Source organism: Echiichthys vipera (assembly GCF_963691815.1).
Source record: "Echiichthys vipera genome assembly, chromosome: 9".
Lineage (NCBI taxonomy): Eukaryota > Metazoa > Chordata > Actinopteri > Perciformes > Trachinidae > Echiichthys > Echiichthys vipera.
The window spans coordinates 17,394,996-17,422,988 of NC_139834.1; the positions used below are offsets into that span (position 1 = coordinate 17,394,996).

Genomic DNA, 27,993 nt, shown 5'->3' on the forward strand with positions numbered 1-27,993 from the left:
TATAGTACCTATGATAAAGAAAACCAACCGTTTTTTAATTATTGAAAATGTGTATTTTATGCTTCTCTGACTCTGTGGTGCAGGATTACTCACACTGTAGCAGAGCAACAGGTCGGAGTGATGTTATTGAGCGCAGTGTTTTTCTGTTTTGATATGCGAAGAGCATAGCAGGGGCGGAAAGAATACTCAAATATGCAGCGCAGATTCAGGTTCTGTGAGTGCTACTGCATTACCTAAATGTTACTCAATAAATATATAAAAGTAGCTCTTATGAAGGATATTCTACCACTGTGCCACTGTGAAAAGGCCAAACACGACGTAACAGTACATATCAACCAGTTCTGTAGTCCAGGCCAGTTCTTTTCGAAGTGGAAATTATAGTTTTTTTTCAGATATTTCAAACAAAAATTATATATCTGTCTAATGCAGACTGAATCAGAGGATCTCCATAATCGGGACTGCTTTACTACATTTTGTCTTGTGACCCCTTAAAATGAGGCAATGTCTACTCCACATCTCAGGTTTTTGTACAGGTTAAACAAAAACAAAAACAGTCTAGCTGTTTACATTTGTTTTCAATCGTTATGCTCAGTAATGCTACTTGTACAGTGACAGTGGTACCATTCTTCTCAGCTCACTCTCCGCAAGAAAGCAGTAAGACTATTCCCAAAAATGTTGAACGAGTCCTTTAAAGGATTTTTAGAGGCCCAGAATATGGCCTAGGCCTCATTGTATTATTCCAATTTAACCCACAGACCTTTATAAGGTTAAATTCAAAAGTATATAAATAAAATTGTATAAAAGACTGAGGACCAAAACATTGTGAACTTACAAGAAAAATGATATTTTTAGCTAGACTCCCTGATTGGAAAACCACTGCTAAAGAGATAAAGGGACTTAATCAAAAATTAAAGGAGATTATTTTCTTTATTGATTCTTTTTTTTTTTGTCAAAAGATAGTGGCTAAATGTCCATTACCTGGTTCTACAGCCCACGGTGACTTAAATCTTTATCTTTAATCAATAATCCAAAACCCCAAAATATTAAGTTTACTGTACAAACAATCCTCACATTGCAGGAGCTGAAACCAGCTGCTATTTTTTTTTTTACTACTCTATTAAATGAATAATAGAGTTATAGATGAAATATTTTCCGCTCCTGTAGATGACTGACTGCAGCCTGACACTGAGGTAAGTCCACACGAGGATTGTTCCTAAACAAAACAAAAAGGAAACTTGTCCCCAATAAAATAAAAGTCCCCTTGAGGTATGATGACAGAGTCACTTGACTGTGTTGATAAAAAAAAAAGGGTGTTGACTCATTATAACAAAGCTCAACTCCAGCCTGATATGGAGTGGGTGGGGAGCGAGAGGAGAGATTCTTCGGGTGTGGGAGTTTTGGGGGAATTCAGAAAATGCTGTTTTCAGATGGTTCGCCTGCAGCGAGAAAACTTTAAATAAACCCAGACGGAGCATGATGAGATGTGCTGCGTCAAGGATATATACAGTATAATCCCCCCACCCCCGCTAACTCTCACCATGCTGTGCGCAGTGTTTGCCACTTCAGCCAAACGCTGAGTTGTCTGACTTTAGGGGAGACAAAAGAACCGCAGGAGAGAGAGAGAGAGAGAGAGAGAGAGAGAGAGAGAGAGAGAGAGAGAGAGAGAGAGAGAGAGAGGGAGAGAGAGAGAGAGAGGAGGGGGGGCAGCAGGCAAAGAGCGAGGGGCGGGACAGCAGGCACAGGTCGGCTCATTTACAATATCAGCAGCTCATAATGGACGACAAACAAAATGTAAATACACACTTTCATGTGAGTTACAAAAAGCAAAACTCTTTTGTTACAGAAACGGCGCCGTCAATTATTATGATGGATGTTTATGTGTGTTGGGAATAATTGGAATTTGAATCCTGTAAAGTAATTCTTCTTAAATGATGAGTTTATGAGGAAAATGAAGATGAAATCAAGACACGTTTTAAAGACTTTTTCACACCATGTATGACAAACTAAGGTGATGACTAACTTACCAAAACGATGGCGAATTTCTCCTCCAGCTCGGTGGGGTCAGGCATGGGGACCTTCAGAGGCATGATGTGATGCTTCATCTCCGACTGCCCATCCACACTCTCTAGATTACCCATTTCCCCCCCAGATGTGCTGTCCGTATCCTCTCTGGTCAATTTGAATCCTTCAGCTTTCTTCCAGTGGTGATAATCCAAGTTAAAGCAAGAAAATTAAAAATAAAACAAATATTCCAACAGTTTCATTAACGGACCAATCCAAATAATCCACTTCTTCCCCAAACCGAGAGAAGCAGCTGACAGTGCAGACGTCTCGTATCACTGTCCCAAAATGCCATTTACACTTACGCACGCGTTTTAGGTTTACAGTGCGCTCCACTGTAGTTTCCCTTTCCAAAAAAACTTACTTTCAAAAGTAACAATCAAAGTGCAGCTGCTTTCTCTTCCAGAAATAACTTTCTGATTTGCACAGCCAATCCATTACTTAACACAGATAACTTTCAACTGCCGACCAACAGTTACTGTGAGTTGCTGCTCAACTTTCTTGGCTTCGACGTGTTTCCATTCATTATTGTTGTGTGATCCTGATTAAACTCTTTGCTGATGCCTCCACTCAGAGGGCAGGTTTTCCGCTCTTGTCCCGCCCCTATCTGGGAGGGAAGGCGCGCTCCTGTTGGTTAAAAAGACCTGTCACTCATCTCGTCTCTGTTTCCCCCCACCCCTCACATCTGTAGGCAGTGAGCCCACAGACAACTGGATGGAAAAGTAAGGGTTTGTCAGCACTGTATCGCGACCTGGTGGCCAGATATGAGTATGACAAGTCATCAAAACAACCCCTAAAATGTAAGGTTTTAAAGAAGACATATTGTGCTTATTTTCAGGTTCATTCTTGCATTTGAGGTTTCAATTAGAACATGTATAGCCTACCTACTTTAATGTCCAAAAAAACATTATTTTTTCTCATACTGTCTGTCTGAATATACCTATACCAAGCTGCAACCTCCAGGGCTGAAAAATGGACCCAAAGCAGAAGTGCCAAAAACTGCTGTTCATGGAGTGGCCACTTGAGGCTGCTTCAAAAACAGAGCAAATCTTCATAGACCCCCATTTTAAAATGCCCAACTTTACAGCAGAAATAAACATGTTTACAGCCTGGAACAAATACAGGTTTGGTCCCTATAGCTAATTTTACTACTCATGACAACTGTACAGGGGGTGAACACATGAGGCTAATGTTAGCTGTCATTTTAAGACCCCCTCCTGAAAAAGCCCAGTCTGCTCTGACTGGTCAGCATTTATTTGGTCTTCCGCATCTGTGTTCTCTGCACCATCATTGCAGCCATGAATGACTGTAACTGCACTGTAGTAGCACTTTCTGCCTATATATAGTATAGTTGTGACATCACAACCGTACAGAAGTCCTGAAAGCTCGTTTGAACACACAGTTTCAGAATACGGGCTGTGTGCATTTCTCTGTGGATTGAGTGTTTTGATATTTTCACAGTATTTATATAGCACCTCGACCTCCAAAGACATGGAAGTCTCACTTTTTACAATATGGGACCTTTAATTAGTTTTAAAAAAACTTTTACACAAAATAAATTCACAACACTGTTTAGATTCATGAGAGTGCAAACTTTAATCAACAATTTCTGCAGGTACATGATGTTGTGCTCAAATAATGTAAAAGCGCAGCAATTTTCTTCTTCAGTTCTGACACTTAAAACAATATTTTCTTTTCGTCACCACAAATCCGTGCCCACACCTTTGTGGTGGGGTACACCACCTTTGTGGTGGTACGTAGAAGTTGTCCCACTGCTGGCGTACAATTTCAGATTGCTTCTCATAAGGTCACAACTATTTTGCTTGGAAAAATAAAGTCTAAATATGGCCGACAGCTTCAGCCTGTTGCATTAAGCGCCACAAACACGTACAAACACAAAGAAGCATGGGTGTAAGAACACCAGCGATGTGTTTTCAGTATCGACAAAGTTTTCTCTTCATAAAAGCACAGTGATTTAGACTCTGCTTACAGTAACATACCTCTGTTTTCAGGGGTAAGTGTGAGGGTCTCGGTTTGTAATACTTTGATTTATAAAAGCAACTTTAATAGAGCTCTGGTTAAAACATATAAAACTTCATTTGGAACATAATTCATAAACACTGAGAAACTGTGCACAGTTTTGTAATACTTAAGGCAATAATATAAACGTATATAACAAAGTAATATTGGGAATTATTCGAAAATTGTAAAAAATAAAATTCAAAGAAATGTATCATCTTGTTGTGTTGGATGCTGTAAATCCATAAAACATATCACACCTTAAGATATTGACCACAGCCTAAGCCCTTTTTTCTGAATATAATTCAAAGAGGACTTGGCATTCTTTTCAACACATATAAACTCGGTAGGTTGTGCAACATAGTTGCATTATTATCAAATATCTATTCAGCCAAAATATTCTACTGAAGAATCTGTCCAAGACAGCATGGATTCACCACAGTTAACACTTTACGGATGATAAGCTACATGTAAAGTTTCATAAATACTGATGAACTGTGTTTTAGTGGAGCAGATGTTTCGTCGTTTTTTTTCTTCAGTGAGGGTGGAAATTTTAATTTAAGCTGAATATACAAACACACAAATCACAGATCACAGAAGCAACACTAAACGTCATATAGTACTTAAGACTAACCATTGATTCTTCTAGTTGGTCTCAGCTACCAAATCATACCTGTAAAACAGAAAAGACACAAGTTGTTGCTTAAGTGATATATAAACAAAAATTTGTTGTTAGAACTCTGTTATACATAATATTGTTCTGCAGTTCTTTAAATGATTACCATTGTGTGATACCAGTCTTCAGGTCAATTTGGTCCAGGTCCAGCTGCAACTGAGGGCAATAAGGAGAAGCAAAACATGATGTTTCATGTATGGCCATAATCCCAACGTCACCACGAAGATGTTATAATAAGAAAATGATATATACCTTGCCGATAAGCTCCCTCTCTCTGCTCATGAAGGAGACGCTGTTCTTCACAGACAGGTCAAGTCTTCTTTGTATGGACTCCTCAAGAGTGAAGTCAAAATCAAACCTACAGAAAGGGAGAAGTAAACTAATATCCTCACGCTTCCTTCATTAGTCTTGTTTGTTTGAGTCTTGTTTGTTTGTCTTACCTCTCGTTGAATTCTGGGTTGAGGTCTCTCTTCTTGGTGGCGGTCCTCCTCTTGGTGGTAGCCTTCTTGTCCGGCAGCAGGATGAAGGAAACATAAGGGTCTGCACCATCCTTGGAGCATGATGCCAAGGCTCTGTGGGTATATACACAGATCACATTTACAACACGTGTTGGTAACGAGCGCTCTAGGTCAAAATTGCAATGATAAAGAGGTAAAGTGTGTCATATAGAGACCTGCAGGAGTGAACAGTGATGAAAAGCCTGTTCTCCTCGATGGAGTAGGCGACAGTAAGCTTCACCTGGCCCACTGAGTTTGTGGTATCAGATCTAAAGACAAAGAAAATGTGATTATTTACATGTCTTTTAATGTCATATGTCTTTCAATATTTAGGGCAAAATAGGATGAAAAAAAATGAAAAACAGTCCACTAAGGAAACCCTGATAACTGCTTTCTGTACAGGGGAGACAGTGATTACACAACAGGGCATCGATGCTAGAGTGTTTGACTCACATGGCAAATGAACCTCTCTGTCTGAGGTCTAAATGGGAAGGAACCCATCTGGGAACGACTTCTTCCACGCTGCCATCGCTACCTGCGCTACGACACACTGCCAGCTGAGTATCCAAGATCTGCAAGACATGTGGGTCAAAGATCAGCATGACAGTGTTGCTGCATGATATATGCAGATATAATACCTTATATCTGCATAAGGACAACATTTTACAGGCTAGCTATGCAGTAAGACTTGAAGTTGGCTGTGTGGCCATGCCATCATTGTCCCTCGGGCCATCATACTCTACAGCTCCTCACTCGGGGGAGGAGGAAATGAAGGGGACAAGGGGAAGGAGTGGGAGCCACTCACTGTGCAATTAATAATCTACTCCTACATACCTGGACACTCAGCTTCTTTTTTTGTGCAATATATTAATCCACCACTTAAGTGCAATAATTTAATCTTACTGCTCAATTCTGCCATATACTGTACAGTCATACATATTTTATCTTATACGCTTTCTCTACACTTAACTTATCTGATTTCATTTTATGCCAATTTTATTTGACCTGTATTTATATCTCTACTTTATATATATTTAACTAAGAGTTTATTGCTTACTGTTTGTTGTTTGACTTTCTATTTTTATTTAGCTAAGAGTTTTATTGTTTATCCTATACTGTATTTTTTTATACCTCTCTTGTGTTTTTTTGTAAGCTGCTGGAAACTCAACTTCCTTGCGGGAGTCATCCCAAGGGGAGCAATAAAGAGAAGTTTTTGTGCGTCTTGTCGACTGTTTTTGAATATTTTCATCCGACCAAATCTGCAGTAAACACTCCACCTCCGCATCACACCAACGTGAACCTTTCACCGCCATTGTTGTTGTTGTTAAATGTCCGCGCATGGTCCGTCCTTCTATTTACATGTCCGAACAGGCGGACATAACGCTAGGGCTCGTGCTCGTGCTCGTGCTCGTGCTCGTACACGTGCGCACCCTCGTGCTCGTACATGTGCAAACGGCTCCGCTAAAGCCCACCTCTTTCAAGCGGGCCTTGGACGGCCCGCTGGCCGCAGTTATGCGGGGAGCGGGTGCACTCACACTGCTTAAAGGTACTAGGCTTTAGCTGAAAAAACGGTTTTGGCCCCGGGCAGAAGGACAGTGTGAGTACGCTCTAAAGTCTACTGTCCACTGCTGTTAAAGGGGCGATCCAAAGTCAGATACTGGTTCAGAGGTATATGGCATCAATCTGCGATCTACTACATTTCCCACAATGACTTTTAACACACCTGTGTTGACGGACACCTTGCCAGCATCTGTATCTTTATGGTGGCTGTATCTTTTTTGGCGTTAAAGGAATAGTTTGATATTTTGGGAGTGGATATTCAAGAAATAGTCCAGCACATTACCCCCTGTAAAATTATTACTGCTAATAGTTTTCGTATGGATTCAACGACTAAGATATAGTATTTAAATCTGTGCTATTTAAAGGTGCTGGAAGGCCCTATCAATTACCTTTGAACAGAGCCAAGTTACCTGTATATTATTATATAATTGTATTTACCAAAACATTTAACAATTGCTTTTAAGGGGTAAGAGTATGCTAATTTTCAGGTTTTCTTATGACTTGTCAGAATTTTCTGGTCTACTGCATATGTTCCCTCTTTACTATCACGGCAGCTGGGGAATGACTGCGACATTGCAAATGTACAGAAGTCCTGACGGATCGTTTGAAGACACAGTTTCTGAATACGCGTTGTGTGCATTTCTCTGTGGATTGAGGGTTTTTATACTTTCACAGTATTTATATAGCACTTTGACCTGTTTGAAAAAAAAGACATGTGAATCTTTTTTTTTTGGAGACATGGCTCCTTTAAGTTTACCCACTTACTCACCATTTGCCAAAGCTAGTAAAAAGTGCAGAAAAAATGTGGGAAGTATCTGTTATCTTTCCGTCGACAGTACATGATATTCAGTAAGTAGTGCTGTACATCAGAACATCAGTAAAGCACAGTATTCAGTGAATTGCAATATTGGTTCTATATAGGGCAGAATTAATATCAATCAGGGCACTACTCAAATGGTCACCTACTGCAGTGCATTGGCAGTGTAGAGAAAATAAGTAGAATATATTGTCAGTACCTTGAGCGTGGCCCTCAGTAGTATCTGGCTTTCTGGCAGTGCTCCATCCAGATTGAGCCAGCGGTCGAGCACCAAGCCCGGCTCACACAGCACCTCTCTGAGAGGAAGTGTGTAGGAACCAAGGGACTGGCCCCAGCTGTGGGAGAGCTAGATACAAACATATACAAACATCTTTATCGGTTTATCACTTGTTTTCATCTGCAGTAATACTACATAGTTAAGATAAAAAGTGGAAATGTTGCTGCTGTTTATGACTCTCACCTTCACTGTGAGTATTTCATCTCTGGGGTCGCGAACCAGAAAATGAAAGGCTTCGTCCCATCGAGGGGATGTGGAACGCTCGCAAATCTTATGAAAGAATGAAGAGCAGAAATTAATGACATTTTTTAAACAACACTTTCCTCTCTTTCTTGCGTTGCATTCACAAGCTCGTCTAAGAAATCACGATCCCACCTTGGTTTTGTGTGAAACGCTTTTGAGGATAATCTCAGCTCCAACTTTCGGTTCCTTCCCGTTCTTCTTCAGCTGAAATTACACGTAAAGAATATTGTAATACACAAATTGCTATTACCGGCATCTACAGAATTCAAAACACACATCTCATAACCAGCTATTTAATGTATGAATGAGAATGCCGCTGTTTTGGGGACAACACAGCATTTTATACGAAACCCTGCCATTAAAAACACACTATACACAGAATCATAGATATGATCTCACCGGCAGGCCATGGGCACGCTCCATATACACAAAGAGCACAGCCGTCGATGGCACAACCTTGTTGTGGTATGACTGCTGGGACTGGTACTGCAAGATCTGTAGGAAGTGGGAAATTATGTTACAGAGAGAGAGAGAGAATGAGAGAGAGAGAGAGAGAGGGAGTTTTAGTGAGACTTATCTTGCGATAACAAAACCATGGTTACGACACTAACAACAAAGATGAATATAAACTAATCTACAGAAAGCATCTGCAAGAATAAGTTCATGATTCAGGACACAAACTGCTCACACGCACAAAAGTCCCTCACTGTAAAAGTTGTTCTCTTTCCTGTTGGTTAAAAAACGGTTTGTATCTGCTATAGCAACCAAACCACAATTTTAGAGAACAAGGGCACCAGGCCCTCACAGAACAAGAGGCATGATTTAAAGCAGGGGTTTTCGAAGTCTGACACTGTTGGCTTCCCCTTACTCGAAACAAAGCGGGGAAAAAACATTCAAATTCCCCAAAACTGGGTCAGCTAGTGGCACAGTGGTTAGAGCATTCACCCCATGTAAAGAGGCTGAAGGTCCTCAGCAGCTATGGGTTTGACTCAGACCTGCGACCCTTTGTTGCATGTCTCCCCCTCTCTCTCACCCACATTTAGGCTATTCTATATGATTGTCTTTTGATAACTAATGTTGTATCTTTTCACTTCCATTTACTGAGCCTCCCCTGAAACTGTTAGGAGAGGCCTGCCTCAAACTTTGAAAACCTCTGATTTAAAGGACAGGTTTGGTTTTGTTTTTTTCTAGGTCACCGTTTCATTCCTTCTGTCCAAACCAGCCATGAAGCAGTCCCATCCTAACTCCACTGTAAAAAACAAAAACGGGGGATAAATTCCACAGTCCTCGTTCTGTGGAAGGAGGCTTTCTAAAGTACAGCTGAAGTTAATAAGAGGCTTCAGCAGACTGAGTTTGACAAGTAAAGTCTTATTGCTGCTGCTGCTGTGACCCCAGTCAGAAACAAACCTACATTTGAAGTATTGTAGTAGTATAGTTAAACCAGAATACTCACTTTGGCTCAACTTTGAAATGTAATGGTAATGGCTTTAAACTGGGTAGGAATGACTTTACAGCAAACAACAGCGCCTTCACTGCACATTTGAGTATTGTTGCATGAAGATAAACTTGAACATTCATTTTTCTTTAAAGTTATTTAAAGAAACCATCATCATATAATCTGGTCCTGCCCAACTTAAATTTCTTTCAGGTAAGATGTCCAAAAGTACTCCTCAGAGAAATCCTGTTTTAAATAGCACACTCTCTAGTTGGGGCCTTTCCTTCAGAAAATGTCAAATACCTGTTTTGGAATGTAAATGCTGCAGGCAAAAGGCCATTACTTAAGAGCAGCTTTAGAAATACCTTCAACTCCTGGTGGGATTTACATCATTTATTATATTTCATGATGGAAAGAACAAAGTTCTGCCTGCAACGGTGACAATTTAGAAAAACAGGAATATTGGATCCTTTTTAATAAAAGAATTAAGTGTCGTCAAGGTACACATCCAAGGTTTTATGTTCTTCTTAATACTTCTAATTTTTTATTATGCACTTTAAGTTTCATTCCTGCATTTTATTTCTTTGCAAATATTTACTTTCATATTATTTATCGTTACTCAGTGTATTTTTAACATTAGCATATTTTTCAAACGTTTTTTTGTTTTTTTAAATGTGCATGTATATCCAAGTAAAAATAGAATGTGATATAAAGAGAGTAAGTATCTCACCTGCTCCATTCTGGGCAGGTCAGAGACTCTGGGCAGCCACTCCAGCACCAGGTGAACTCGGCCTGACTTCACATCATTAAGAGTGTACCACTGTAACAAAAATGGCACAGAAATGCTCAGGTAATGACATCTATACAAATATTACTTGTTAAATGATCTGTTCGCTATGCGTTACACACCGTATCGATGAATTGTGCACTGATGATATCTCGTAGGTTAAGCTTGAACCTGCAAAGACAGGACTCAATCAGTGCATTGTCACTGACACATTTCCTTCAGTTATAAGAGCCGTGTAGCCAGAAATGCTGTAAAAGTTAAATTTGTGATGTCCACGAGCACCTTCCGAGGAAGTCATCCTGATCGATGTCCTTGTCGAACAACTCAAACTGGATCTCCTGACCAGGAAGCTGAGTCAAAATCACCTAAATCACAGAAGAAAATGGTAAAAATCTAAGCTTAAGCCTAAATACGTCATCGTATGAGCAGAATAGTTTTGGACAAAGTTACCTCATAGAGTTCGTTCCAGAAGGGATTGAGGTTTTCTTTGATGGTGTGGCTACGGAAGGTGATACCAGCCACGCGTATCTTGACGTAAGGGTCGCTTTTCCCCTTCACCATGCCCCCCATGAAGTTGTCCTTCGCTATCAGGTTTTGGGCCTCCATCAGATGGATACGCAGCACTCCCTGTGAGCGGAAAAAAGGGCAGGAAATGCTACTAGTGTATGTGTGTGTGTGTGTGTGTGTGTGTGTGTGTGTGTGTGTGTGTGTGTGTGTGTGTGTGTGTGTGTGTGTGTGTGTGTGTGTGTGTGTGTGTGTGTGTGTGTGTGTGTGTGTGTGTGTGTGTGTGTGTGTGTGTGTGTGAAACAGGGAGAGAGAGAGAGGCTGAGTTGTGCCTGCTGCAGATTGATTCTAGGGTTTTACCTCAGTTGCAAACTCTGGGTCAGGCGTGGTGTACTGTGGTCGTGTTGGTTGAGGTTTACCCAACCCGCCAGGCCCCATAGGGTTGAGTTCTGATGTGACTCCCCCTTGACCCATGCCAGGACCTGGGACTGAAGGCCGAGGAGACGGCGTTGTAGGAGTGGCATCGTCATTTGGAAACAAAACCTAGTAGGAAACACATAACAGGTTGTTGTTTTTAAGAAACTGTCAAACAGTAAATTAAATGAATATTTCTTTTTTTCTGGACTGCATTTTTCTCACATGAATAGAAAGTTGAGGCAGATAAAAGACGAGCAGATGGTCTCCTTAGGTTTCATTTTTTTGTGTTACGGCTAAGTTCACGTATGTAAAGAGGTGGAGTTGATAGTTGACTGTTGCTAGCGTAGGTTATAACCTCTTCACTATCCAGAAGTGGAAGTAAGTCACACATGTGCAAGTCACAAGCAAGTCTCAAGTTGCTGTAGTGAGAACCTGGTCTTTTATCAGTGTCAGTCAAGGTAGTTGCAAGTCCTCAAATTTGCGACTCGAGTCCCCCACCTCTGGTATCTCACATTCTTTATCTCAGGCCAGAGTGTGATGTCCAACAAGATCTGATTTCAATGGATACGAGACACAGAGAGCCACGGTAAGATCTTAAATTTGGGATCTCAGTTTTGAACGGTTGTGGGGGTTATATTAAAGCCTTGTTTCCACAAAGCAGTCCAGTTCAGTTGCATTCATTACACAATTATTTTTGTGTTTCTGTTGTTAAAAGTTGTGGATGGTACTTTGTACCAATAGAACCATTCCATTCTGTCCCATTTTTTGTTTGAGGAACTACAGCAAGAGCTACATGTAAGCGTACCGTCTGTGGTGGAAACTAGAAACAGATCTAGTGTTTATGTCCATATGGGCCTTGTATATGTACTGTTCTGAAGGTACTATACCAAATGTGTTTAGTGGAAACATGGCTTAAAGCGTGTCTGATGCTAGTTTCCTGAGGCCAAAGCGCTCTTTTTGGGAGCTGGTAAAATATCAAAGTCTCCCACACAAACACTTCAGCTGGATTAATTCTTAAATCCACATCTTACCTATATACTACATGACCTGACATGTGAGTGTGCAGGACAAAAAAAGAGTGTGAAATACCAACCCTAAGCACGATTTTGATATAGATGCGACTGGCAGAACCAGAATGCTCCAGCTGGAACCACTGGTCCATGGTGAGGTCAGGGCTCGCCAGAAGACGGCTCAGAGGGATGGTAAGACTGCCCAGGGACAGAGCACGGTCATCGTCTTTCACCTGATTGATAAACATGGGGAAAGAAGATGAGAATTTAGGAAAATGGCGAGAGCATAAGAGGAAAAACGTTTCAAACCAGAGGGAAAATCAATAAGCTTTTTAATTACCTAGACACCATGGGACTAATTTATGCAAAATCTTTGCAGCTTGCGGATTGGTGTGTTCAATCATTACTCATAGTGACTTACTTGAATGTCGATGTCTTGTTTGCGAGGATCCTGAATAAAGAAGGTAAAGGCATCCTCCCACACAGGGCTGTTGGTCCCGTAGCAAGTCTGCAGAATGGAGCCGAAAACATTCATCATGCTCAGTTTGTTTTTAAAGAAGTTGTATATGTGTTATATGTTATATCCTTACCTTGCTCTCTTTAGTTGCATCCTGAATGGAAATCTGTGCCATTGGGCTCGGGTCCTTGTTGCCTTTCCTCATCTACAACATATTTAAAACATGGCTGTGGGTAAAATATGAAAGCTGAAGGCACACCTCACCAGAGTCTTAAATAATGATAATCTTACAGGAAGCTGGTAAGCTTGATCGAGATAAATGGCTAGGATGGCAGCGGATGGAGGATCAGCCGTCTTACTGGTCAAGTTCTGGTTTTTCTGGATCACCTGGTAAAAAACAACATAAGAAGCAAAGAGCATGTGAGGAAAATGATCTGAGACCCTAAAAGCCTAATCCCCAATGACAATTTCCTACTAGTTTAGATTGGTCTTATTTATTTTGATTGATGTTTTTAGATTGCTCTTAGAAGGTCTTTGATTTAACTTTATTGTATGTATATATGTATGTATTGTATATATATATATATATATATATATATATATATATAACATAAAATCAAAATATGTAAACGCATATAAAACTATGTATATCAGGTAACATTAAATAAAACCTCAAGTGCATCCAGCTCATCCAACCCAAAGGTGCCATATTGGATTGTTTCTAGGGTGTAATCATTTATATGATTCTTTATCGTTTATTACCAACCGTAACAGCGATGCTGGCATTGTGAATCTGTGAACAGATTTCGTCACAGCGATAGCATCGCAACCGTGCAAGATACAGGTGTGTAGTTTAGGTCAAAATGAAGGCCAATAATTGTTATTGCTCTTTTTCGTATGGGTCTTGGCAAGGGCACTCATGAAAAAGAGATATGAAATATTTTCTGGTTATATAAAGGTTGAAAAAACATGTTCAAGAATAATTTCTTTATATTATATAATCTCTTTTCAGTAAAACTCATAAATAGCATTTGACACAATGGGAAAAATAGATTTAAACTTTTTTTGTGATTCTTGACACAACATAGTATCAGAGCAAAGGGTGGTTGAATGGTTTAAAGGGGACATATTATGCTCATTTATGCTTGTTTTTACGCTTTAATGTTAAAAAAACAAAACATTATTCACGTACTCTTTCTGAATATACTGTCTGTGTTCACCCTCTTTCTGAAATGCTACATTTTAGCGCCTGTCTCTTTGAGCTCCCCTCCATAAAAAAGGCATATCTGCTCTGATTGGTCAGCGTTTCCGCACTTGCACTCTTGGCGTCTCTGTACTGCCATTGTAGCCGGGGAATGACTGTAACAGCACTGTAGCAGCACCTATCTAGCTATATATGAGGCCACATTCCCGGTTCAATTGTGGCCAGAGACCTTTGTCGCATGTCAATCACACTCTCTCCTTGTGTTCCCTGTCTCTCTTAACTCTCAAATGCCAGAAATAGTATGGCATACAAATAATGCTCTACTCCTTATCAGTGTATCAATTTTATCCACATCACTGCCCAAAGCCCTGCTTGGGTGAGAAGGATGAATTGAGTAGTAGTGTGCTGTAGACTCACCTCACTCAGTTTGTCATCAGACGACAGCAGAGAGAGCCACTCCAGCCGGAGGTGAACACTGCCAGATGGGACGTCCCTCAGATTAAACCACTGTTTACAAAAACAAAGTGCTCATTATACACATCTTTTTTTCTCTTCTGGCCGATTTAGTTGAGCCTGGGTGGCAGGACAGAAGATGGTGAGTGATACAATATAATAACATTCTCGTGCTCACCGATTACTGTTACATGATCAGAGCGAGAACATGTAATGGTGAAATGCTAAATATTGTCTAACATAAACATTTACTACTTACATCATCCACAACTCTGGCCTTCTTTACAATATCAAGATCCACTTTGACCCTGAGAGAGAGGCAGATAAAGAGAGATAGAGAGAGAATCAATGAAGCCATGAATCAAAGAGATAAAGGCATTGAAATGTTGAAAGAACCATGGCCCAACATGGCAACAGCAGAGATGGGAATGACATGAGAGGCACATAGAGACAGAGTAAATAAATGAGAATGAATAAGCTACCTCCCCAGGAAGTCATCCTGGTCTGGGTCTTTGTCAAAAACTTCCACTTCCAACTCCTGACCAGGTACTTCATGGACAATCACCTGACACACACAGACACACACAGCCACACACATACACACATACACGTAAATGGACAAATACACAAAACAAATATACAAATATATAAACGCGGCCACTCATAACTCAGTAACACAAGGGCTTGCACACAAGAATCACAATGGCAAGAATTTTCACTTTTGCATTGTAATAATCTATTCAGCGTTTGGTTTAAATTGCATAAACCACAAGAGGAAGACAGATGTGTCCCTGAGCAAGCAGTTTTCACAAGAGCTGCTTATCTCTTCCTGCTATAACAGAAACAGATAAAAATCTCCTCAAAACTCAATTTTTTCTCTGACACATTTACTGCTTTACGCAATCCCTATGACACCAACAGTAAGCTATAACTTTTAGCACACAAACTGGAAGGGAGTGAAGCACTTGAATATCAAGGCAAAGCCACATATCTCATCTTTCTTGCAGCTCAGTTTTGGGTATATTGTCTTTCCTCCCACCTCATACATCTCCCTCCACTGTGGGTTCAGGTTGCTGTCCACGTGATGAGAGGTGAAGATCTGGGTTCCAACACGCAGAACTGCATACGGGTCCGACTTCCCGTCGATTAAGCCCTTGATGACCGTATCCTTGGCGGTCAGGTCCTCAGCCTCCAGCAGGTGGATACGCACAACTCCCTAGCACGTGCAGGAAAAGACATGCACATGCACAAAGAAAATGTTAGTCAACTAGCTTCCTCACAAAACATGCATCTATGTTTTTCATTCACAATGTCAATTTGCTGTATGACTTTCAGGCTATGTGTTTGCTTGCAGTTTATATGGGGAGACAGTTTCAGTCTGCGTGGGTCCATGTTTCAGGCCATTCATAATTGAGACAGTTACCCGTGGGAGCGGGGAGCGGAGCTGCGCAACGTGCAGGTCGGCCACCAGGGGAACAGTTAGACGGTTGGGGAGCACCAGGTGGGAGGCTATTGCATCCATTATCATAGTCTCCGACATGGCACTGCAAATGAATGCGAGGACGATGTTGGACACACACACAGGAGGGACACACAGACAGACGGACAGAGGCTATATACTACTGCTGACAATATGAGCATGCATAAATGACATGATATCCATCAGCAAACGAACCAACAGGAAGAACCCATTGGCTAAAGATGAGGACAGCTTTCTGTGAAATCATGTTGGCTAATTTGATCGAACACAATACAATTAAAAAATAACTACCAATGACTAACTGTCATTGAAATCATTGACAGAGAGACCTGAAGCAAGAAAAAAATGTACACCTCTGACAATGCTTTAATTGTATTTTCCAAAAAGTATATTATATAAGATCGTAACACACACAATGTAGAATCAGCCACCATACAGTTACACAGAATATGACTGATATATAGGGCTGCATTTTTCCTATTCGTCAGAAAAATTCGGTTTAACTGCATCAAGTTGATTCTACATTGTCTCCATAATAGGCCTTAAAAACTACCTCCATATAAATGTATGGAGTCATATATTTACTGTATATACTGTATACTGTATATACATAATGAATAATTACAAGAACACCAGGGCATAAAGTTCAACAACTTAAAAGACAAGGCTGGTAATATTTTTCTTATTATCAACCAAAGCCATAAAAAGAACAAAATCAACAATGTGTTTTTCTTCCTTTCTTAAAGTCATTTGCTAAAACTACTGGGCAATGTAGTTTTTTTTTTAGCAAATGTTACTCAGAAAGGAGCAAATAGTGGATTTGTTGGGGACTATTTACTTTAACGAATGAATACACATTTAATGCTTTATTGTGTATATTAAGGACGTTGTGCATTGGATTTCTCGATAAACTACTGTGTCCGTCATAATGAAGGAACATGTTACTCAGTGCAACAGTGTGACTCAATTATGTGTTTACTGAAGTCTTTTTTTTACAGCAAAGGATCTCTGTGGCACAGGGAATAAGCTATATCAGACATTGGCTATGTGTTAGAGGGATCGATTCATTGCTGGTTTTAGTCTTTTCACAGCGATTTGTTAAAAAAATGAATAAGTATAGGACAAACATAGGACATATCGTCACACTTACCCTTAAAGGCACTCTACTCAAAATACTGAAAAAACATTTTTCCATGGCCACATGCATGCGTCTACGCCGTCTTTCACAACAAACAACAGAGGATCTCGCATTACAACACACAGAGTGAGAGTGACTTCTCTACTTAGGACGCCTTTACTTCCCTGAAACTTTACATAGGAAATGTTTGTTTGCTGCTATATCAACATTTGGAATTTTGAGCACAGTGCCTTTAAGGATGTGACCTAAAAGATCTGTCACTCAACAGACAGAAATATTAGCCCTAATTCTAAAATAAAATGAGTTTGTTTCAGAACTCCTTTAAATTCCAGGAAAAGCCTCTTTGAGTGAAAACATAAATTATTTTTGTGTCCATCCATTCCAAAAAAGTGCAGCCCCAAAACTGTTCTGCATGTCAAAACCAGCCCTATTCCACAAACAGATGCTCCTCATAAAAAATCACTATTAAAAACAGACACAACACATCAATGCCGCCGCACTCTAAACAAGGTTTTCAGAGAGCTCTATGATATAAACTCACTTGAGTCCGGGGATATCTAACAGGTTGGTCAGCCCGGTCCAGTTGATGTCCAGTTTCTGTGACACAGATCGAAGTAAAAGACACATGAATACATAAAGTGTAGGTCTCAGATTCAGTGCAAATTAGATGCGGTGCACTGGTGCTACACTCACAGGCCTGCGGATGAAGAACATTGTGACGGCTCCGACCAGTGGGATGTCTCCGATTAGAGGCTCGAGGATCACACGCAGCTTCCCATGGAGCTACAAAGAGAAGACATAATATTGTTTTTATATGTATTCAAGCCACTTAATTATCACTTATAAGGCAATAAAATCTTAATATTCATTCTTTTACCTGGACTCCTTTCACTCCGGCTTTGCAAAAGTACTTCTTGATTTCCACATTGATTTCCACATCGCCGGCGTAGCTGCAAATAGAAGGGCAGCGACAGATCTAGAGATACATGTTTACCCAAGGGAAGCAGCTGAAAGGAGTTATGAGAGAGCTGTGTTGAGTAAACAATGATCAGCTGACAAGGAAAAGCCCTTTCGCTAGTGAAAGATACTTCATAGTAACTCAGGAATATATCAGTCTCTGATACGACTGACTGCTTTTACACAAGCAGAAAAAGTTGTGATGCATTACCTCAGGTACAAATCCAACATGACTTGTCTCTTATCGTGTTCTGTGTGAGCCTTTACACCAGCCACCTTCAAAGCCTGTGAACACAACAGCTGCTATTACACAAAGCAAATAAGACTGAGAGAGGTTTAACATTAAGATGCACATGAAGATTATCATTCACTGTGAAGAAATTAACAATCTTTATGCTTAAAACTAACAGGCTAGTGAGACTAACACTGCATTACCATACATGCATATCACCAACATTAAAGGTGCTCATGCTCATTTTCAGGTTGATATGTGTATTTTGGGTTTCTACCAGAACGTGTTTACATGTTTTAATGTTCAAAAAACACATTATTTGTCTCATAATGTCTGTCTGAATATACCTGTATTTACTCTCTGTCTGAAATGCTCCATTCATGAAATGCATCCTTCCTGAAAAGGCCCAGCATGCTCTGACTGGTCAGTGTTTCTGGGTCTTCTGTATCTGTGATATTGATCTCTAAACCTGTAACAGAAGTGTAGCAGCACTTCCTACCTATATATAGTATAGTTGTGACATCACAACAGTACAGAAGTCCTGGCAGCTTGTTTAAAGGCACAGTTTCTGAATACAGGCGGTTCGCATTTCTCCGTGGATTTAACATTTGATATTTTCACAGTATTTATAAAGCACCTCGACCTGGTTTATAATCACAATCGACATGGCAATCTCACTTTTCAAACTACGGGACCTTTAACATTCTGCATTCAACTGTATTTTCTTGATCGTAGAACATACTGAATAAATTGCTGCTTTTATGACAGGTCATTCAGATACCTTGTCTCCTATGTTGACCTTGGTGAAGCTGAGAGTCTGCAGATGAATGCTGGAGGCACGGATAGCAGGAGCAATGGTTTCCACCAGCAACTTCTCCAGATACTGGCCTATAAAGGGCCAAGCCTGCTGCACAATCTACATGACAGAACATTCACTATTTACATTGGCAGATTTGAATATGGCAAAGGCATTATACTTATTATTTTGTTACACATAAGAAGTATGCTAAATACAAGTAGTTTGTTCGTGGTTCATGTTTGCAGCAAATGTTCTATAATTCTGTGAGTAACAATGTATTATCATTTGTGCAAATGCTTAGTCATAGCAAGGCACTTCCTGTGACTATAAAAAATTATTTACAGGGCTTTTCAGAGAAGCAAAGGGTGAAAAGTGATTAGCTCAGCCATCAATAGTGCAGCAAAACACTTATGACATTAATTAATCAAGTGCACATCAGTTATTAGTCATTAGTTATTAGTCAACATCATACTGAAATAATTCGCTAATGCTTTATTTTATGTGGCCATAATTTCCTTGGAGATTTTCAGCAAAGGAAAATGTAATTCTGTGTTATGAACAGTGTGCCAGTGTATCATTGCTATCTGCACTCTGCACAGCCTCACACTGGTGTTAGCTTCAGCATTTCAGTGTGAGGTGTAAGAGCCAGGTGCGAAAGTCCTGCAGCTCCTGATTACTGATCCTCTGACTTTACAACTCCCCGTGAGACAGCTGATGCTAACAGGCCACAGCTGAGTGTCCTATATCATTTATGATACAGTTATGACATTCAGTTTGGAATTATTCTGAATGAGGCTTTTTTTATATGCATTACTCTATACGCTATTTATTTCTACAAGTTTTCAAATATAATACATAGGTGGGAACATTTCAGGGTTGATGTATGTTTGTTTATGGCTGCAGCTGAGGAGGCTGAGCGTGAGCAGCTGGATCACGTCAGGAAGCCTGGAGGAGAGATGTGGGCCGGTGAAAGATGAGTCCAGCAAATTGCCATCCCACAATCTGGGCTTCTGTCCCTGAGTTCATTACATTTTTTTCCCTCCATAAGGGCGCTTTGTATTATTAGTATTCACAACCACACTTGCCCTGTGCTGATGAGAGGTACTGTATCGAGGGAGACAAAGAGTTCCTCGATATGATCGGAGCCACTCTCTCTGCTTCTTAATTACACCAGCAGATAATCTGGTCCGATGGAGGGGCTGCAACGGGAGCCGGGTCACTTAAAGTCCACACAAGTGATCTTTATTTTTATAAATGTGAGGCTGCTGCATTGCAGCTACTGTGGGAGTTACTCAAGTGAAACCTGAACACCTTATGTTGAAATCATTGTTGTTGAAGAGTTCAGTCGATCATCGCACACGCACACACGCACGCAAGCACACACACACACACACACACACACACACACACACACACACACACACACACACACACACACACACACACATACACACACACGCACACACATTATGTATAAATACACAGCTTCACATGTGCAAAGGCTGATAGGAAAAAAACATACCTTGTTCAGCCACTCCACTTTTTCAACATCTGGAAAGTTGACCTGAAGACAAGTAATATTGATCAGGCATGAACTCAAATACAACGCTGCTGTGTGATTTGACCTCCAGCTTTGAGCAAAGCAGTTCAAATGCTTGAGATGGCTTCCACATTAGAAGAGCTTAATCACAAGGCTATATTTCTCCTGAGTTTGTATATCTACATTTTATAGAATCAAAAGTACAGGAGCCATAAAGAAAGCAGATCAATGCTCAGTTTTTCAACCAAAGGCTGCCGAGATTAATCAACTGGGAAGACAACCTGCTGTGTGTTTATATGTGTTCAGTAACTTTTACTGTACCAGCACTGTGTGCAGGTTGTTAATAAAAAAGAAAAGGCCTTGTGGGCCTTGTTATTTCTTTTTGCCACGGTATCAAAAGAGGTATGCAGTATTTTTTAGTTATTTATTTTTGATTACGACTGTATCGAAGGAAACCATCAGCCATTCCCTCGAAACCAGAGATGTGAGGTCTAAAGATTAGACCCCCCCCCCCCCCCACACACACACACACACACACACACACACACACACACACACACACACGCACACACTGACACACACAGTTTAGATAATTCTCTCCTGCTCTATCCAGATATGGTGGTCCTGGTCACTGACTCTGCTCTGCTCTGAAGTATGTTTGTGAGTCATCATGCTTTTGGAGCCAGATAAGGTCAATTGCGAGCTAGTGAAACAGAAAGAGGAAACACAGAGCACATTTACACTTCTTTCAGAGTGTATTTCACCATCTCAATATGCTACTGCCAGCCTTTTCACCTTTCCAATACAAATACCTCATCTGACATTTTAATTCACATCCCTTGGTGTGGCAGCAGACTAATCAGACTCATTCTCTAGGCACTACACTTGGAATGTCTAAATATGGGTGACGGGGACAGTAGTAAAATCGTGCATAAATGTATCTGATGGTTGTCAGTGCGCAGTAATCCGTCTTTTTGAAGTCTGGAGCTCCTATATAAACAGCAAGCCTACTAATGAGTAATATGCATGTATCACATGATGCAAAGTAGCTGAGATGCAGCTCAAGTTCAGCCTGACAGATGTGTCAGATGTGACAGGTGATACAAACGGCAGGGCGGTGAGCCAGCGCTTACCCAGGGAGGTAAATCCCTTTTGACTCTGAAAGCCTTCTCGGTGGTGAATGCCACCTCGTTCTCCAGGAGGTACATGGCAGACTTGAGCCTCATCATTTTCTCCAGTCGACTGTGTTTCCATCCCATGTAGATCATCAGCCCTAACAGGATTACGCTGATGCTGAAGCCATAATATCCGGCCAGGTACACCGGGAGAAGAGCACCGAGGCATTTCCCAAACGACCACAGCACACCAAATGCACGTTCACCCGTGGGCTGGCTCGGTAAGGCCGGGGCTGCAATGCCTCCGCTCATGCCCGGCTCTGCATCTGCGGTTGGCATCGCAAGATCCGCTTGACTTCACTCGGCTCGACCTGCAGCTTCAACGTCTTCTACGACTGAGTGGCAAAGAGCCACTGAAGACTTTACCGTCGTTTTAACGCAGACACCATCGAGGAACCACCGATAATCTGCGGGCTTCGATCGGTTTAAATCATGACCACGGCTTCTCTCTGCTGCGCTCCCCCTCCTCAGTTCCGCAGGGCACTAAAAGTGGTTATTCTGTGTTTTCATTGACGTGTGGAGCGTCTCTCTCTGAGCAGGGCAAGCAGAGACCAAGACCAGTGAGGGCGGGCTCTGCCTCAAGCCCTCCTTCGCATGAAATCCAGTAGAAACCTAAACCCTAGAATTAACTTGTAGCGTCATGCACCGACTCGGGCGGAGCGACCTATTATTCAAAGTGAAGGAATGTTTATTTAGACGCCGAAGGACCCGTTTTCTTCTGCGTAAAATGATCATCACCTGCAAACTAAAAGGACCACTACGCCCAAAATGCTGTTGCCTACTTCACTGCTTAACCCGTTATGTTATTTTTACATAACCGGATGAAATCCTGCTGCATGCGCAAGCGCTGAGCTCCACTGCAGCAGCTTTTACAACTGAGCGTGACAGCGCCAACAGGTTCGTTGACAGAAAGGTGTAGGCCTATGATCTTAGCGCGTTGCAGCTTTATCGAGTTGCGCCGCTCCGGTCACTCTCTGTGAGAGAGAAGGCAAGCGGCAGTGTCGCGACACACCAGGATATGCGCCAAGTGTCATTAATGCAAGCTTTACGCACCATCAAAACGCAGGTCATTCTACATTAGCCCAGCCTGATGCAGAATCTGTCATTCATGTGCGTTTTGGGTAGTTTTTTTTTCCACGTTTCTCATTAACAGATTCATTTGTGCTTGGCAACTAAAACAGACCAGGCTCCCCGGTTTCCTAGAGACAGCCTATTGCCTGTGTTTGCTCAGAAAGGGAACAGCTTGACGATACTTTGTGTAAACAGTTAAATGAGACACAGCCATGCAGTAAAATAACAACAACCCGGTTCTGTATGAATCACAAAAATGACCTAAAAGCGACACACACCGTCTGTACATCTATATTTCAACTATTTGAGATTTCACTATGAGGTATGAGGTTCAATTAGATTTACATCTAAAGTACAATGCATTTATGTTACTTCCAGAATGTGCAGTACACCAATTATATCGGCTAAAACCAAACGAATTACGTTTTCATTGTTCTAAACTTCCACAATGTTTTATTTTTATATCATATTCTAACTACTCTTTAAGCAAGTCATTTTACCTTCATTTTCACATATTAACCTATGCTATCCCCCCTCTTTATTCAGGAGCTGTCTTTCTTGTTGAATGTGTTATTGTACATTTGGCATTTATGTACAGGCTTTAAGGGTATTTTTTACATCATTTTATGCCACAACATCCTATGACCTCATACTAAAGTTTGGGCATGGTAGCCAGAATGTAAAGTGTCTTTTCACATGTAAGTTTTGGTGATATAATAAGTCCCAAAACTGTTATTACAATGTTTTGTCTCTCTGGTATGACTGAGGTCATAAAAATATTTCTGTTTCTTTCCAAGAAACAGCAATTAACATAAAACATTATGTACTTATATAATGCAAAGCTATTGTATACGATCATTTATAACCATTTAAGTATATTTTTATTATCCCTGCTCAAGTGTGACTCTGTATTTTCTCTCAAAGCCTTTTTAAAAAATAAAATAACCGCTTAAATACAGATCTCTGTCAACAGTTTATTTCTTCTCACCAGTTAAATTTTCACCACAAAAATGAGTAGCACCATCTTTGGTCCTCTCACGTGGCCTACAGCCACGGGAGTCTGTTTTCCTGCAAATGTGACAGGAATATGGTTTACAACTGGAAAAGAAATGTATCTGGGTTCCAAATCAACAACTCACTGTAAAACAGTCATTGTAAATGTTTTGGTACAATTTTGTACAAAAGTTATTTGTTTGATATGCTCTGTTTATTATTTTCCATATTCTGCAGTAACATCATGAATCGTCATGATTCACTGGTCTGTGTGATAGAAATCTGTGACAATTACCAGAAATGCCTCCAACCAGACACGAGTATAAGCCACATTTGCTCACATGCTTATTAGCAAGGCTGTCAACAACAAGGCACAAGTTCAATAAACAACCACATCATTGCATCCTAGCAACAAAATATTACCAATATAAACCACTGTTTTGTTCTCCAGAAACAGAATCAGAAGTCACAGGATGAGTCTTATCTGTGATGTTGAAATGATACATGCTGGGTAATGTGAAACAGATCAAAGTTCAAACTGGGCCTTCTGTCAGTCAGCTGTCAGTTTGGCTTTGCCAAGAATCGCTGTGTACATGGATTTATTGCCAACAATGCAAATTTGTATAAGGGCAGGAAAAGGAGCTGTTAATTGAATGGACATGTTATAACTCAACTCTTGTATTGTGTTAAATGTTAAACTGTTTGCACCATTGTCTGCAAATGTTGTGTTTTATACAGTACACATTTTTTACTGTATATCTAAAACATAGTAGTACCTGTGCATAGTAGTGTAGTAGCATGTTCATGTGTATATTTTCAGTTTTGTTGTCCTTGTTATGTTGTGTTATGTCTATTAATGTGCATGTACATTGACAGTAAAAAAAAAGTCCAATCCCTTGTATGTGTACACACTTACTGGCCAATAAAGCTAATTTCTGTTTGTTTATGCACAATAAATGATGTTCATGATGGTGATGACTTTTCACAGAATATTCAATATTCATTCTTGTAAGCAATGTTTATAATTACTATGTATAAACTTAATTTGCTGTGTACAGTAACTTGGATTTAGTTAATTGTTTAAGATGGCCTGTTTATGAGGGTAATGTGCGAACTGTTTTCTGGGCATTTCTGTATTTTTGAAGAGCATAAATACATCATCGACAAGCAAACTCAGCAGAGGCTATTTGGAGTGAGTGTGTTAAAGTTTATTAAGGCTTAGGGCGCACTCACACTTAGACTTCTGGCTCATTATGTCTGTATTATTACCTTTACCTCAGATGGCAAAAATAAATAAAAAACAAAAAATAAAGTACTGTTTTTACTTGGCCATTCTGCCTCCAGCCCACATTTTTGTCATTAGATGTGTTTGTTTCCATTACACCAAGTCTGTAAATCACCAGCCTTTCCACCCTGCCTGCAAATATTCGGTCTTCTGAAACTACACCTTTGGTCAACGGTGGGATTTAAGTTACATTACCTATTTGTAATCCTGCATCCTCCACAGGTAAGTGCTAAGAGACAAGATCTTGAAGCTCTGCCAGCACACACTCACAAAAGGGTCAAAATTCCGGTTACAAAAAGGGATCTTACTGTGCATCGACACAAAAGTACTTTCTCACGAGTACATTGAAGCTTTTATTACTGACAGGATCAAACAGTTTTGTCAAAAGCGTGTGTCTCAAACCTGATGTCCACATCATGGTCCTGTCCTAAAATAAGCCCATTGGAACTCTTTTTTAGGATTTAGGACGTTTTTTTTGTCTCAAATCTGAAAAAAAGTATTGTACAGGAGTTAACATCGTTTTATAGAGCCATCCGTTTTTACTTCTGCCTTGAAAAGGGAAGTATGTGTGGTTCCGTTGGGGTTTAGTGTATTATATAGTTTAATACTGACAGAATTCTCCTCAGAGCTGAAGATTGGATTACGGAAAAAGAGAATAGTGATCTCTTTAATCATGTTTTCCAGCAACAGCGTGATTCTGATCACCTTGGTCAAAGACAGAGTTAACTTTTGGACCGCCTACAAGGGTAAAAACAACATTCTGAGTTGTTTGTCTGGAGTGAGCTCTACAAAGGTTGCAGCATTCACACACCCACTCGAGTCATGGGATGAGGATAGAATGACAATCTTTTTTTTTTTAATGAAAGTTGCAAACAACATTCCTTAAGAAATGCAGTATTTAGGTTTAAACTTCCCCAAACCATATAAAGTATGTTAGCTAAAATCAGCTTGAGACATTAATGCTAATTACGATCCAAAACCTTGAGTTAAGGGGCTTTTTGCATGAGAAGCCTCTCACCCATAATACTACATAGTATTTTCTTGGATTTATTTTTTAACCCAAGTGAAGTTTTGAATGCAGTATGTATCGTGCAATGGTCTATTTTTACATTTCAGTACAATTACATACAAGTTCTGATTACTTCTACCAATAGTTAGTTGCTTTTGAAGGTGAGGCCAGTGCAGTTACCTGGTTTAGGAACTGCTTGGTGCTGAAGTGTCCCAACCATAGCCCTGCATGCACCAGGTGTCGAAAACCAGGCTGTCGACGGTAACACAAATTTGCAGATGTCTTACTAGATGGTTAAGGTTTGGCATTGAACGGCACCCAAACTGAACAGCCAAGTGAACATCGGCCAACATTTATAGAAACATGCCTTGCATGAAATAAAAGCATTTTTTCCACCCGTGACCCATACCTGATTTGGTTTTGACAGTATATCAGAATTAGACCACTTTTAAATGTGGCACTAAAGACACTTTATGTGACCGCGAACTTAACAGCCACGTCTCATTTAATGCGACTGACGTCATTCTGGCCCGCGCTGCACTTTTATAAATGATAAAGTTGATTTAAAAAAAAAAAAAGTTTGCTACGGGAGCCAGGAACAGAGTCAAAACAAACATGGAGGACTGCAGCAAGATTTTAACCTCATTTTAAGTCAAAAGCAACTGGACTTCTTTTGGAATAACGCTGACCTGGACCAATGAGAATATTCACAGGCTTAGACCCCAGTATTTTTATTCTATTTTGCCGGCTGCCTCCACACAGTTCAGTATTATGCCATAGTCCTACAATACCGGTTTGTGTGCACGTGGGTCACTTTAAAAGCGCCATGTGTTCACACAGGAATCCGCAGACAGGCCACATTTAAAGACTTAACATTAACAGCCAAACAAAGTCGGATTTGAGCAATAAATCTGAATTTTGCATTTGAGACCTGCAGTGTGAACATGGCCTAAGACTGGCTGCTGTAACCGTTTGGACCACATGTACAAAAGGTCATAACTACACAGGGGAACACTTGGGAAGGCTAAATGCTTTGGAAGCAAGGCTGCAATAAAGGCGCAAGATCGGCAAGTCATTTAGAAACCAGAACCTTTAATCACAGTATAAACAAAAGACAAAAAGTTGAGGAATTGTGAACAAAGAGTCCAGAATGTCCCCGAGGAAAAGCCTGTCATCCAGCAGGTCTTGAATCAGCTCTCCAGCATCGATCAGCCGCTGCAGCTCCACTGCCTCTGGTCGATAGGGGCACCACTGACAGACTTGACGCCGGGAGGGTCCTGGGCCTTCAGCTGAGCTCACCAGTCTGGTTGTCGGCGACATGTGCCGTCACAGCCATGGCGGAGAGGACAGTTTACTTGGACCTCTGCCTCATCTTTCGCCTCTTACGCTTCAGCCTTTAGAATGATTACAAGAGGCAATCAGACAAAAACTCTTCCCAACCTGGTGCAGAAGTAATCTTGATACAACTGCAGGAAAAACATGTGCCATTCTTACCTGCGCATGCGCTTCTTCCTCCACTGTGAAAGAAAATATATAATTTTGGCGATTAGTTAATCCATTTATGAAAACACGCACGTCACAAGTAAACTGAACTACATAGACACAAAATGTACAGCTGAAAGCTAATGAGCGTGCTCTGCTGGTCGTCGACAATCTCGTGCTAGCTAACGTTAGCTAGCCATTGTTAGCACCACTGGAAACTGTGATTATTTGGTCATACAGAGATAAAACACAAACCTTGGCCCTCATGTCGAGACGGGAAGACTGAAAACAGAAGAGACAAAGCGAAAGATTAGTTGGATGGATTTAGAAAGAAGATGATTGACTTGGATTCTGGGAGCTAAAAACTCACGTACCAACCGCTATGGAATCGTCTCCACGAAGGACGTCAAAATGC

The 27,993-nt window shown here is 40.6% G+C and overlaps 2 protein-coding genes and 1 long non-coding RNA gene across 7 annotated transcripts in view; all 3 read right to left on the bottom strand.

The window, feature by feature from the left end:
* Nucleotides 1-2,574, bottom strand: part of fmnl3 (formin-like 3) — a 34,562-nt gene extending 31,988 nt beyond the window's left edge. For all 5 annotated transcript variants that reach the window (XM_083920372.1, XM_083920371.1, XM_083920369.1 and 2 more), the window contains exon 1: nucleotides 2,025-2,574. In XM_083920372.1, coding sequence (XP_083776498.1) covers nucleotides 2,025-2,138 — 114 coding nt within the window. In that variant the 5' untranslated portion in view covers nucleotides 2,139-2,574. The remainder of the gene's footprint in view (nucleotides 1-2,024) is intronic.
* A 1,069-nt stretch (nucleotides 2,575-3,643) lies between these two features.
* Nucleotides 3,644-22,253, bottom strand: esyt1a (extended synaptotagmin-like protein 1a). The gene is made up of 31 exons (XM_083919567.1): nucleotides 21,697-22,253; nucleotides 20,546-20,587; nucleotides 19,006-19,140; nucleotides 18,204-18,277; nucleotides 17,913-17,985; nucleotides 17,729-17,818; nucleotides 17,577-17,632; nucleotides 15,841-15,961; nucleotides 15,457-15,633; nucleotides 14,900-14,982; nucleotides 14,677-14,725; nucleotides 14,382-14,471; nucleotides 13,052-13,147; nucleotides 12,894-12,965; nucleotides 12,725-12,811; nucleotides 12,387-12,536; nucleotides 11,237-11,419; nucleotides 10,823-10,999; nucleotides 10,655-10,737; nucleotides 10,495-10,543; nucleotides 10,316-10,405; nucleotides 8,550-8,645; nucleotides 8,283-8,354; nucleotides 8,091-8,177; nucleotides 7,830-7,976; nucleotides 5,707-5,825; nucleotides 5,430-5,522; nucleotides 5,197-5,328; nucleotides 5,009-5,114; nucleotides 4,863-4,912; nucleotides 3,644-4,753 (listed from the first exon to the last, which is right to left on the bottom strand). Exons 1-31 carry the CDS (start codon nucleotides 22,015-22,017, stop codon nucleotides 4,726-4,728), a joined length of 3,228 nt encoding a protein of 1,075 aa, XP_083775693.1. The 5' UTR covers nucleotides 22,018-22,253; the 3' UTR covers nucleotides 3,644-4,725.
* Nucleotides 22,254-27,168: 4,915 nt separating this feature from the next.
* LOC310952369 lies at nucleotides 27,169-27,993 on the bottom strand. Its single transcript, XR_014593367.1, has 4 exons — nucleotides 27,953-27,993; nucleotides 27,834-27,860; nucleotides 27,591-27,613; nucleotides 27,169-27,490 (listed from the first exon to the last, which is right to left on the bottom strand). It is a non-coding gene; the product is annotated as an uncharacterized lncRNA (long non-coding RNA).